The sequence below is a fragment of the Leptopilina boulardi genome, unplaced genomic scaffold (assembly GCF_019393585.1).
Source record: "Leptopilina boulardi isolate dan_hultmark-lab unplaced genomic scaffold, ZJU_Lbou_2.1 LbouV2_13, whole genome shotgun sequence".
Classification (NCBI taxonomy): Eukaryota; Metazoa; Arthropoda; class Insecta; order Hymenoptera; family Figitidae; genus Leptopilina; species Leptopilina boulardi.
In genome coordinates this window covers 438862-452570 of record NW_026137674.1, presented here as the reverse complement: position 1 = coordinate 452570, position 13709 = coordinate 438862, and the positions used below count along the sequence as shown (strand labels likewise).

The 13709-nt window shown below is 31.8% G+C and overlaps 1 protein-coding gene across 7 annotated transcripts in view; it reads right to left on the bottom strand.

Annotated features, from left to right (window-relative positions):
• Positions 1-13709, bottom strand: part of LOC127291245 (protein prickle-like) — a 131439-nt gene that overhangs the window by 21773 nt on the left and 95957 nt on the right. For all 7 annotated transcript variants that reach the window (XM_051320243.1, XM_051320242.1, XM_051320244.1 and 4 more), the window contains one exon: positions 627-943. In XM_051320243.1, the coding sequence (XP_051176200.1) occupies positions 627-943 (317 nt within the window). The remainder of the gene's footprint in view (positions 1-626; positions 944-13709) is intronic.

Here is a 13709-nt window from a genome sequence, read left to right as displayed (position 1 = left end):
ATTTTTACTTTAAAACTACTAAACCGATTGTCCTGCAATTTAACATACTTTTTCAATATATAATAATCTAGTCTTTAATAGAAGGATTGATTTTTTTATGCAAAACTTTTCTTTTTACAGTTGAAAAACGACCGTTTTTTTAAAGAAAATCGAACGTTCAACTTTGATAGGTCGCCATTTTATAAAATATTTTTTTTAAATCCTTCGATTAAAGACTAGATAATCTTTCAATAAATGTAAAACCGTTTCAATTTTTGATTTCAGACGAACCAGATTTCCATAATGTTGGTCACCGCAAACCATGTTTTTCAGAAGGACGTCACTTTGACGAGACAAAACTTTGGAACTATTCAATATTTTTAACTTTTTTTTAAATTCAAGTTTAAATTATGTACTTTTAGTTAATAAATCGATATTTTAAAAACACTTAATGGTTTACAAAAAGAAATTCATTAAAAATGTCTAGTTTTGGGCGCTACAACTGCGAGTGCCCCAACAAATTCATTTTGTAATTTGTATTTCGACTCGCATTAAAATTAAATGCTAACCCACAAGTTAGAGGATTATTAATGGGGTAGATGAGATAAAAAAAGACTAGGTTCGAGAATAAATTTCAAGTAACTGACCTCAGGTAAGTTGGTGGTGGTGGTGGACCAGCAGATGAATCGCTCGGTGTTGTTGGTGGTTCTCCTTTGCTGCAAGCAATACTACAGTAAATTGCTCCACGTCGAGGTAAAAATGGTCTTCCTAAAAGTGACGTTCGACAAGTAGCACAACAAAAGCAACTCTCTGTAGCGTGCCAGTGCTGTCCCTCGTGAGACATTTGACCTTGATCTACTCCGATTGGCTCACCACAACTGTCACAATATTCAGCAAAAGAAGCATCAAAACAATGTAAGCAGTAAGGTCTCCCTTCCCTCATTACATATCTCTGTCCACCGAGCTAGAAAAATTAATAAAGATGAGTAATAACATTTTATATATAATAAAAAAATCAGAACGTAATATCTATATTTCTGCTTAAAAATTAATACATTAGTTTAACTCCATACTCACACTATAGATCAATTTCCCTTCTAAAAGAATTGATAGGCAATTTAAAATCATTACAGTGGATAATGTACGATCTTCGTGATAGCGCGTAAACTTAAAATAATTCTGATGATCAAAAAGAGTGTTGATATCTTACATAGGGGTTGTTATCTAGGGGTAGTTTTGGATTATATCTATTTGGAGAAATACAAATTTCATCTGGAACAATGTTGCATTTTGAAAACGAGACTTGAAAGAAATCTTGACATTATGTAGGTTAGTATTTAATCCAAAGAGTTGATATTTACAATACAGGGTGACTTATAGAGGTGGTTTTGTATCAAAATTTTAGTAATTTAAAATACAACATACATAGCTATATCCTTCTAATTTTTTAGGGCTATATTTTACCACATAGAAATAAATAGATATTTTTCTTTAAGGTATATCTCCGGCTCTAGTGGTGCTCAGTTCCCTGCAACAAGTTTATACTAATCAACAGCTGACTTCACTGTCGTGTTTTCTCTCTCTTTCTCAAGCGATTAATATACTTGACTCTCTTGAAAAATCAATAAATAACCTAACTTTTCTACTTCAAAACGTTGTAATTCAAAAATTAGCATGGATACCCCTTCTAAAACTTTTTTTATATTATTCTATTAATTTCATTAAACAATATACTTGTTTCTAAAAAAAATCTATGAATAACTTTTTAAATAATTCAATAAAATGTGTGAGTTTTGCATGTTCAGATTAGGAATCCTATGTTAAGTAGTGCAACTTTGAACCCAGATTTCTCAGTTTTTAGCATGGCAAGGGGTACTGGGTTTTTTACCACTTATAAAGTACATAAAAAAGAACATTTTCCCAGAATTTAAAAAAATTCTAGCGAAAATCGATTTGCCGGAGAAATACCTTAAGGGATGTTTTAAGGGTATTTTTGGACTAAGATATTAGAGTTAGAAATTTTTTTAATTCATGCGTCTTTACAATTCTTCATAATATACTAGAAATTTGTGTCCTGATTTGTTAAACGTAAATAATGGGTCTTTTTACGTAAATTTCAGACAATTTGTTTAAATTTTTAAAAAATTATTATTAAAAAAATCTAATTGTGATATAGAAAAACGGGCAATGGATTACACACTAAAAAATAATACTTACTTTCAGTTCAATTTTGACTAAAACCGTTAACGTTAGAACCATTTTTACTGAATTTCAGCCTTGAGTGTATGACTTTAAGTCCTAAAATTGACTTAATCTACATTTAAGATAAAAATTACGCTACTTTTTCAGCGACCAAGAATGATTTAGGAATGTATAGTCCTATTTACTGAGTCGAAAAAAAATTTTGTGGTCCTGTGTTATTGTGAAGAGTCGCTGTAAATAAGACTCTGACAACCTCTTAAGGGAATGTCTTAGAATAGCAAACGTACTTTCGAGCAAACAACAAAAAAGGGAGAATTTTCGGAAGAAGAAAATCTTATGCGTTTAAATGAAAGTTTGAAGGGGGAGGCCAGAGTAGTGGTACCATCTCTTACAGTAACCAGCCGGAGTTCAAAACAAATAATAGAACTTCTTGAATTAAGATTTGGTAACCCAAATGCCATAGCTACGAGTATCATCAAGAAATTAAGGTCACTCTCAAAAAATTTTGATAATAATGGAGATTTAGTGACATTAGCCACGCGAGTTAAAAATTTTGTCGCCGCTTTAGAGGCTGCGTTAACCATATAGGGTACTTGCACAGTCATGATTTAGTAAAGGAGATTACTCAAAAAATACCGTATGCTATGATATATAATTATAATCGATTTTTAAACGAAAAAAGGAAATCGGACGAACCAGTCCTCGTGACCCTATCAAATTTTTTATTTTTTGAGGCAAAAATCGCATGTCAGGCGGGTACGTTCAATTCAACATGCACATCATCACAAAAAAAAGAGATAAAGACGGCTGATGATTTTAAAGACCAGCTCCACAGCAAGGAACCTTTCACGCATCAAATCACGATACGGATAATAAATCATTATCAAAAATAAAAAATCGGACAAGTGCGAGTTACACTCGCATTAAAACCGAGGATTCCCTACCCTTAAACCTAAAATTTGAGGCGATTAAAGTGTGAAGGCTGATAGAAAAATTCCAATTTCGCTTACTTTTTCCTGTAATGTGAGCATGAAAATACATAGATTGACACATAGACTGAAAGTTATCAGTTTTCCTTGAAAACGCTATGATAATCAACTTCCATCGTGCGCACCATATTTTTTTGTAATCTACACGTAAAAATACGTAAAAATGTAAAAATTTGAATCCCTTTAGATAAAATTTTCTTTGTTTTTTGAGGAAAATTCATGATTTTTATCGAAAATTATCAGTTTTTCCTTAAAAACACTATGATAAACAACTCCAATAGTGCTCGCTATATTTTTCCGATAATCTACACACAAAAATACGCATGTATACCAAATATGAACTGTCTTGGTCAAATAGTGTGTGCGCTAGGAGGATTAAACGCTTTTTTCAAAATTTTTTATTTTTCCTTGACAACGCTAAGTAAATCGATCCGAATCATGTTCGCTATAGGTATTTTTCCTTTAATTTTCACGTAAAAATACATAAGTGTACTAAATTTGAGCTCTCTATGTGAAAAAATGTGGCCACCAGAGGGGGTACATAGTCATTTTTAGGGATTTTTTTTAAAAATTCATGGCTTTTCCTTGACGACGCTATGATAATCAATTCCTATGAGATTCGCTATATTTTTCCTGTAATCTACACGCCAAAATACATATGTTTACCAAATTTCAGCCCTCTAGATAAATTCGTGTGGCCGCTAGGGGGGGGTACATGCCTTGTTTCACTAGTCTCATTAATAGGGTCCCCCTTCGGGTACGGAACCCTAAAAAGGTGAACATTGTGTTTATTGCGATAAAGATTCTCATGTTGTCACAAATTGTGAGCGTTATTCAGAATTATCCGTGTCAGACAGATGGGGATGGGTAAGAGCTAACAAATTGTGTTTTAAATGCCTTGAAGATTTAGCTCACTAATGCAATCAACACTGCAAAAAGAATTATCTTATTTTAAGATGTTTTGGTCGCCTTTTTAAGATGTTTTTTATAACTTGCTTCTAAGTTATCTAAAACAACTTAAAATGCATTAGTTTCTTAAGATATAAGATGGATAGGAAGATACTTTTGGTAACTTGCTTCCAATGTATCTTGTAATAAGATACTTCTTTTTGCAGTGAATCCACGCATAAACTTTGTGAAAACAATGGTTGTAAACGAAATCATCACTCGTCATTACATCGCTCTCAAGCAAGAGAATCTAGGAGTTCTTCACCAAAACCACAAAGGACAAACAGTCGGAAACCTCGATCAGCCAAAGACGAATAACAAGAATCATGACTAAACGAAAATGAATACGTTCTACTCAAGTTACTTCCAGTTCGGTTATATGGTCCAACAAAAAATGTTATAGTTTAAAGTTTTATGGATGAAGGATCGACAATGACATGAGTAAATGCAGAAACTGTATGATCCATCGGCGTTAGAGATCCATATAGTCCATTAAAATTATCTTGTATCAATAATATCCAAAATTCAGATTCAGATAGTCAAAGAGTTGAGATGGTGATCAGCGCCTTAGATAGCTCTATATTATATAAAATGTCAAATGTGAGACATATAATAAGTAGTAAAAATAATAGTAAAAAAATCTTTATTCTTAATATTTTCAAAATTGATAATCTTAAATTATAATTATTTCTAATATTATATTGAAGCATTGACTCATATGGGACGTTTCACGTCAACCGGCCCAGAGCTCTATCCAAAATTCTAATCAACGAAAATCAACTTATTACGGCTCAAAATAATCGTCAGCTCATACTGCTTCGAATAAAAAGTGGCGAATTAAAAAATTCAAAATGGCGTCCTTACTGTACCATGTTTTGCAAATTTTTTTACTAACTCAGCAAACAAATGTATTAATTACCTTGAGAAAATAATTGCAACTTGTTGGATAATGGGTCACTCTTATGTTTTTGGAGTCGCTGATTACGAATCTGAAGTCAGATTTTAAAAATTTTCAAAATTCAAGATGGCTGATCCAATATGGCGGACATTTTTATTAAAAATTGATCAGATTCGCTTGAAACTTGCTACTCGGGGGTTTTTGGAGTCGCTCATTACGAATCTAAAGTCAGATTTTAAAAATGTTCAAAATTCAAAATGGTGGATCCAATATGGCGACCAAAATTGTTAAAAAATTATCAGATTTGCTTGAAACTTATTACTCGGGGATTTTTGGAGTCGATGATCACGAATCTTACGTCAACTTTTAAAAATCAGGTCACAGATCACGATTCAGATGTAAAAGTTGTTAACAATTCAAAATGGTGGAGCCAATATGGTGGATGAAATTGTAAAATTTGTTTGCATTTATAAACTTAAATGTAATGAGGCTGATTTTTTAGGTTAAGGTTTTTAGAGTTAAGGACAGTTTTTGAAATTCAATTTGAGAATATTTGAAAGTTTCAGTTGTGCTTAAATTGTAAAAAAGTGATCCACATACACTCGAGCGCTTATTAAGCGAACTGTTCTGGTGCGTCGTCCGCTCAAGCGGACTACGAAAATTCCCAAAAAATAAGAAGCGAACAATAAACGAGTCCGCTTAAATTGGTCCTCTTAAGTAGGGCTCGAGTGTAGACTAGCTCAAAACCAAATAACAAGGTTTGAGCGAATCCATCCAATTTTTCTGATTTTTCTGTGACCTGATTTTTAAAAGTTAGACCTAAGATTAGTAATCACCGACCCCAAAAATCCCCAAGTAACAAGTTTCAAGCAAATCTGATAATTTTTAAAAAAATTTTGGTCGCCATATTGGATCCACCATTTTGAATTTTGAACATTTTTAAAATCTGACTGTAGATTCGTAATGAGTGACTCCAAAAACCCCCGAGTAACAAGTTTCAAGCAAATCTGATTATTTTTAAAAAAATTTGGTCGACATATTGGATCCGCCATTTTAAATTTTTAAAATTTTTTAAATATGACTTTAGATTCGTAATCAGCGACCCCAAAAACATAAGAGTGACCCATTATCCAACAAGTTGCAATTATTTTCTCAAGGTAATTAATACATTTGTTAGCTGAGTTAGTAAAAAAAATTGCAAAACATGGTACAGTAAGGACGCCATTTTGAATTTTTTAATTCGCCACTTTTTATTCGAAGCAGTATGAGCTGACGATTATTTTGAGCCATAATAAGTTGATTTTCGTTGATTAGAATTTCGGATGGAGCTCTGGGCCGGTTGACGTGAAACGTCCCATATATATCATTACATGTGTCTATATCTATATATACGCATATCTCTGCCTGCATGCTATTACTCGATGCGAGCGAAAGATGTATATAGATATAGTGCGTACAGGCATGGATAAGTGAGTATAGATATAGCGCGTAGATGCATCATCGAAGGTGACCTCCCGCTACAAAAGGGCTATGCTGAGGTATCGCGTGTGTTTGTTGAACAAGAGCGAAAACTATCTATACTTGCTTTCTTCCTAATTCTTCAAAATTAATTATTTCTTTTCGCAACATTGTTCAAAATTCAATTACCTATTATTATTAAAATAACAAACCTCATATTTTCAATATTTTAAGCATACAAAATGCTATTATTCAAAACTATGAATAATGCTCAATATAAAAACTTTCCTAATATGATTTCCACGCAATTTTTTAGATAATTCTTAGGAATTGTTTTTGCACCTGCATAAAGTATAAAATTCTATGCAATGTTCAATTCCTAGAAATCACACCTATGCCATTTGACGCTACTACGCACAAAACTCTCTAGCAACGAATAGACTTATGACTCATGTAAGCGTTTAGCGAGGCGCAAGCACAGTTTTCTAGCATTATACTATTGAACGATGCTTGTAGACGATATAATAGCAATACTTGCGCTATGCAATACAGGATGCAGGTGTCCATCTAAGTTCTGAAAATTGTCTTAATTCTATGAAAGGTCTAAGAATCAAGCTTGGAGATGGGGTGGTCTTTGAACTTATTTACTCCCACTGAGGATGATTTTCTAGTATAAAAACCCATGCAAATGCATTGTCATTTGTCATTTGCTCCGGAATCATTTCATAGTTCGTTTCATAATGTGAAATTATCATCGTATTAGTGTCAATTTAACGATTTTGCAAACGTGATGTGTGTGAATTTCGGAGTTTACGAACTAAAAACTGTGAGGAAGTCCCAATTGTTCCTTTTCAGGAGTTGTAAAAACTCACAGCGTCAAGGACAAGTACCAACTTGTCAATCTATAATTGTTTCTGCCTTCTGAACAGAGGTAATTATAAGTTCAACAATTTAAAATTCACAGTTCTTTGTAACAACATCTTTTAACATCAAACATTATTGTAACAGTTTGATTTCATTCATTTATATTAATAAATTATACAACATTTATATCAATAAAATTCTTCATTGAGATTCTCATATACCTAAATTCATATTTAAATTTTAACAACTATAAGTGTCAAGGCAATTATTTAATAGTAAAATAAATTAAAAGACGACCCCCGTAGGGTCGATAGGAACAAACGTTCTCACATAAAAATAAATGGTCAAGATTTACCAACTTGACTTAATAAGCCTACCATTCCTCCAAAATTTTAGAATTGATTTTATTAATGAAAATTAAATTCAACCTCGCCTTTCGCTCGGGATGTAACATCAGTTTCACATATTTAGGTTAGCACATTTTTTTCGCTGGTAAAATTTAAAGACAGAAATTATATTATGAGTACTTTTTGAAGCGGAAAGTATGAAGTTAAAAATTATGAATTCGAAGTAAATTTATTCAAATAATCAAAGTGTTTAATCAAATAGTTTTTTGTAAATTATTTAATTGTAAAGTAACAGTTGGCAAACATGAAATTAGAGAATTGTTTCCACCTTCGTGTCGTACTGGTTTGCTACGTAGATAAAGTCTTATAGGAAATTGACATAAATTCTATGTCAATGGTCTTCTCCAGTGGGGTTATGGTTATATTCTCTTCGAAATTACGATCTTGCAGTTTAAGTTTTCAAGAAACTGTTAACACTATTTTATTTTGGACATCATTTAGAACAAATTTCACTGAAAATATGTAAGTTTTTGACCCTAAATAGCGAAAAGCGCTATTCGTAATGTTCAAAAATTTCTCTAACGTGGAATGGATCGCAAAAACGAATCAAATACATACGCAATGACCTGGCTGCTTTTTGGGAGCGCATTATCCACATATACTGCGCAATATATAATACGTAAAAACGCAATGCAATACCAATCAGTGTGCCCAATTGCAGTTGATGCTATTTTAAAGAACCACTATGTTGATGTTTATCTTGATAGCTTTAATACTTTAGAAGAAATTGCAGAATGCGTAAGGGACGTAGCAGCAATACAAAACGAGGCTGGTTTTGAAATCAAAAATTAGAGATCCTTTAGGAATAATACTACAATTCGTAGTACGTAGTGAAATATTACTTAAAAATTTATGGCGAATCGGTATAACTTGGGACGAACAATTGAAAGATTCGGATTCTATTCATTGGAAAGGTTGGGTGAGGAATTTTAATCAAATGGAGAATCATCGAATTCCTAGGGCATTTCTTAGAAATTATGGATAACTAATTAACGTTGAACTCCATGTATTTATAGAATCCAACGATAAAGCATACATTCTCGAACTGTTTTAGCCTGTATCCACGCAGGCCCCCAAAAGTAACAATTCTTCGTTGCACATCGTTTGGGAGTGATTGATGAACTAACCAACGCCGAAGAATGGAAATGGGTATCTAGTAAAGAAAATCCAGTCGATAACGCTACGAGAGATAAGTCGGGTGTAAATAAGATCATGCACAAATGGTTGTACGGACCCAGTTTTCTCTGATTGGAGAAAGACAAATGGCCTACAACAGTAGAATGAGATTATTATGCCGAACCAATTACTGAAATCAAAAAAGAGTTTTTAGGGATGATAAAGGAGACAAATATGTTTGAGACCCAAAATATATTAAATTTTAGCAAGACGGAATACTAAAAATCAATGGAGAATAAATTTCTCGTTGGAAATACACTTAAATCAGTGAAGTGTCCTACGGTATAGGATGGAAAACATTACCTTACGCGATTGCTAATTCAATATTATCACAACATGGAAATGTTGAAACAGTAGTGATCGAACTGAGACAAGTTTATTGGATTTTAAAGAATAGTAGACCGCTCACGAACGTATTACTTGACCCACGCGATCCAGAAGCACTTATCCCGAACCACTGGTTGTTGGGATCATCTTCTGTTTCGATAACTTGGGGACAATTCAAACCCGAAGATCTTTGCTGCAAAAAACTATGGCGAATAGCGCAAAAACTAGCTGACATGTTCTGGGGAAGATATGCTTGAAAGAATATATATACTGGAATTGGTTGTGAGAAAACGTTGGAAACACGATGTACGAAATCTAACTGTAGGAGACATAGTCCTGATCACAGATTTAACAATACCCTGAAACACCTGGCCGATTGGCAAAGTAACAAAAACCTATCCGGGAAGAGACGGTCGTGTTTGCATCCTTTCCCGAGGAAAGAACGTGAAGCATTCCTCAAACAAAATTATAGTATTAGTTTTATCAAATTTGTGTACGGAATAGGAAAATTCGGAAAAAGGCCGAGGGTCAGTGACTGATAGAAGGTTGTATTTTGAGAGAACTTAAAGCGTTTAAACATTGCGTGGGAAAATAAAGTTTTGTTCTAATTTTGTTTAATTATCGTAAGAATTGTGTTGAGAACCAAGTGCGTTGATTGTTCATTTTTTTAAAAAAAACATCTAGGAATAAGAAGAGTGATAGTCACCACGAGTAAGTCGCAAGAATTTTGTTAAATAATCAGTCAAATAGCCCTTTGTTTTGTATTAATAAAATAATAAAAATATTGTGATTTAATGTTAATTAGAAATCATAATAAATGTATGAATAAAGATGTTCATTCTTCAATTGATTGTGTCAACTTCTTAAGTAGCTACGCTTACAGAACCCAAGACAAGTAACAGACAGCCAAATTTTATTACTTTCTTTTACTTTTGCCTCAAATAAATTGTTACCTATTTAAATTTGTCAATTCTGATTTTGGTTTCAGATTCTGCGCAAAAAATACTTTGAAATAGACAAATGTAGTGTCCAGGACAAAAAGTATTTTTATGTACCTGTGTAATTATGGTTAGACTACTGACATTCTGCTTATTCTACTAAGTTCAAGACAGAGATGTTTAACGTATACCTTTGGTTACACTACTGACATTCTGCTTAATCTACTAACTTTAAGACAGAGATGTTTAACGTTAATATTTTTTCTCCTAAGATTCTATAGACATGGCCCTTACTATCACTGGTCTATAAAAAACTATATACACCAGGGTGGTCGAAAATACCCAAGAAAATTAATTTTTTAGAATTTTCTTGCGCCTCTTAGAATTGTTCCAAATGGAAAAAATCCCTTGAAGTTTTCCATGTGTTTTGTATGGGGAAGAGCTGCTTTTTTGTAAAATTGCAACAATTTCTTTGAAATTTAATATTTCTTAATCAGCCAAGGATATTTCTCTTCAGAAGTATTCAAACTATAAAGTTCAAATAATTATTTAATAAAATTAAATTTACCTTTTTTCACAAAGCAGCAAAAATTCCATAAATGCAAAAGAAGGTAAAATACATGTTTAAAAGAGATTGAAATGATTTTATCGCCATTTTTTGAGTAGGTTATATTTTTGGGGGAGGATGGGGCAAGAATAGTTTGGTAAGACGTTTTCGAATCTAGCGACCACACCGTGAATTAATTTGAAAATAAATACGATATTCATGTTCAGCGGAAAATTCCACTCCAGAAAACACTTACGTAAATAAATATTAGGAAGCACTAATATAAAAAACAATATGATAAACACTGCGTTGACATTTTAGCAAAACAGACTTTTTACAAAAAAAACTACTGACCTCGCAAATGGTGGCAGATTGATTTCCAACTTTTACTGTCATCTATAGGTGTTAAGACACAAATATACCACGAATGACGCGATTTTTGAACAAGCCGTCTAAGCATAACAGCAACTAACTATCCTTGCCTCATTCTTCTCTACTGAGAAAAAATTATTTAAAAAAAGAAAGTTAATAAAAAAATGATTTAAACAAATTATTGTTATTTATTTTTTTAAAATAAAGCTATAAAATTGAAATTTTTTCTGAATATTACAACTTACATGTTGACTATACTATACAATCAGTAGAAAGTAATTGTCAAAAATTAACAATAAAATTTTTTTATACAAGTTATTATTGTTATTTACTAATCTTTTACACATAAACTTCTTATTAACTTGGAGTTTTCACTCAATTTTTCAAGTTTCGTAACCGACTACCATTATTAGTGATTAAAAATTATAATCAAAGCATAGGATTCATATTTGTTTGACCGTATTCGTAAGAAACTCGTTAATTGAGGATAATCGGAATTACTGAATAAGGATTTAATAGCAGCTTTGTAATCAACAATCCAAAATTTATTTCGTTTAATAGATATAAAAAAAATTTAATTTTATCAACATCCTATAACAACAATAATTTGTTTAAACAAACATTAATCCTGCGCTTTGATCATTTTTAATCACTAATAATTGTATTCGGTTAAGAAAATGGTAAAATTGAGTTCATTACAGATTTAGGGAAAGAGTTAAAATACTGCAAATATCACAAATATGCCGATGACTTTAAATTATACATATCGGGACCTTCTACTCTACTCCCTGAATTAATAGAAAATATTCAAATGGATGTTAATTATGTTCTGGAATGGGGAAAGAGTAACGGCTTGTTACTAAATGCTGCTAAAACTCAAGCAATAATAATTTGTGCTTCTAACAACCCTTCTAATGATGCCTTGAAATATATAAAACCTATTCTTGTCGAGGGAACTCCGATAACCTATAGGTAAACAGTAAAAGATCTCGGACTAATATTAGAACGAACATTGTCATTTAAAGAACATGTACACACAATAACTAGTAAAACATATGTAATACTACGTCAACTATACAACAACAAAGTCACTTCCTACCTCAACTCGTACTCTATTGGTTAAATCATTAATTCTGTCTAGTTTTGATTATTGCTGTGTGGCATATGATGATATTTCAGATGATATAAATCAAAAACTTAAAAAAGCATTAAATGCTTGCATTCGATTTATTTATGACCTACCTCGGACTGAGCATATCACACAGTATAGAAACAAAGCTGACCTATTAAATGTTACATCTAGAAGACAATACTTTATGGGAAACTTACTTTACTCTGTTCTTAACAACAAAATTCAGCAATATTTATACAATTTTTTTGATTTTAACAAATTAGATGAATCTAGTCATAACAGACTTTGAAAAAGACAGGTCGTATTAAAGTACCACACATCGAACTTGTAGAATGCAAAAACCTTTTAAAATTAAAGGCACTAGATTATGGAACAAATTACCAACAGAAATCAGAAATGCATCAAAGTTTTGGATATTTAAAAAATGTTTTTTCAACTTCTTATTCAAAAACAGTGATTGTAAATTTGACATAACATACTGGTAATATTTATGATATAGTGTAAACTAAAGAATATTTCTTGTTAAAGTTATATATAAAGTTTAAAAAAGAAAATTTGTATATGTGGGTATATGCATGTGTATGTATATGTGCGCATGTATGTATATATGTGTATATGTATTATAAATACTATTATACCTATAAGCACTTAATTGCAACTAGCCACGTAGAATATTATTAGATAAACACATGTAGGGTCTGCTGGGGTAAATGGGGACAAGGGGTAAATTGGGACAAGAGGTTTTGGAGCATAATTTACAGTTTTAAAATTAAGTTCAACATCAATATTTTAACCTCAGATCACCTGCAAGGGGTTTTGAGTATTGCCAAGCTTTTATCTTGACAAATTGGCAGCAAGATAAAAAAAGTTATTGCATAAAAACTTGAAAATCAAAGTCAAACTGTTTCAGTATTTTGTCTCTCATTTCAAAGAAAACAGACTTAAAAATCATACCAAATTTTTTTCTTACTTATTCATTATGACTTCCATAACAGAAATTCACTTGAATTTTTATTTTTATCAATTTGGTTAATAATGACAAATAATGTCCCCATTTACACTGAGTTTTCAAATGTTTGGGGTAAATGGGGACTGCTTGCTATTATTAACTAAATTAACAAACATCAAAAATTCAAGTGAATTTCTGTTATGGGAGCCATAAGGAATAAGAGAAAAATTTGGTATGATTTTTAAGTCTGTTTTTTTCAAATGCAAGACAAAATACTGAAATAAAAAAAATAAAATAATTTCAATTGATTTAACTATTATATATCTACTGCAAATTTTTTTCAAGTTTTTTCATCCCTTAATACAGAAATATACTTAAGGAAACTTTTTTCTTAAAACTTTCCTAGAAACTATGCTTTCCCCATTTACCCCAAATTTTATAAAATTTTCTAAATTTTGGGGTAAATGGGGACAGTCAGTTTCATGCGTTTAAAGCTTATCTAAATTTATACTGCTGCAAAAAA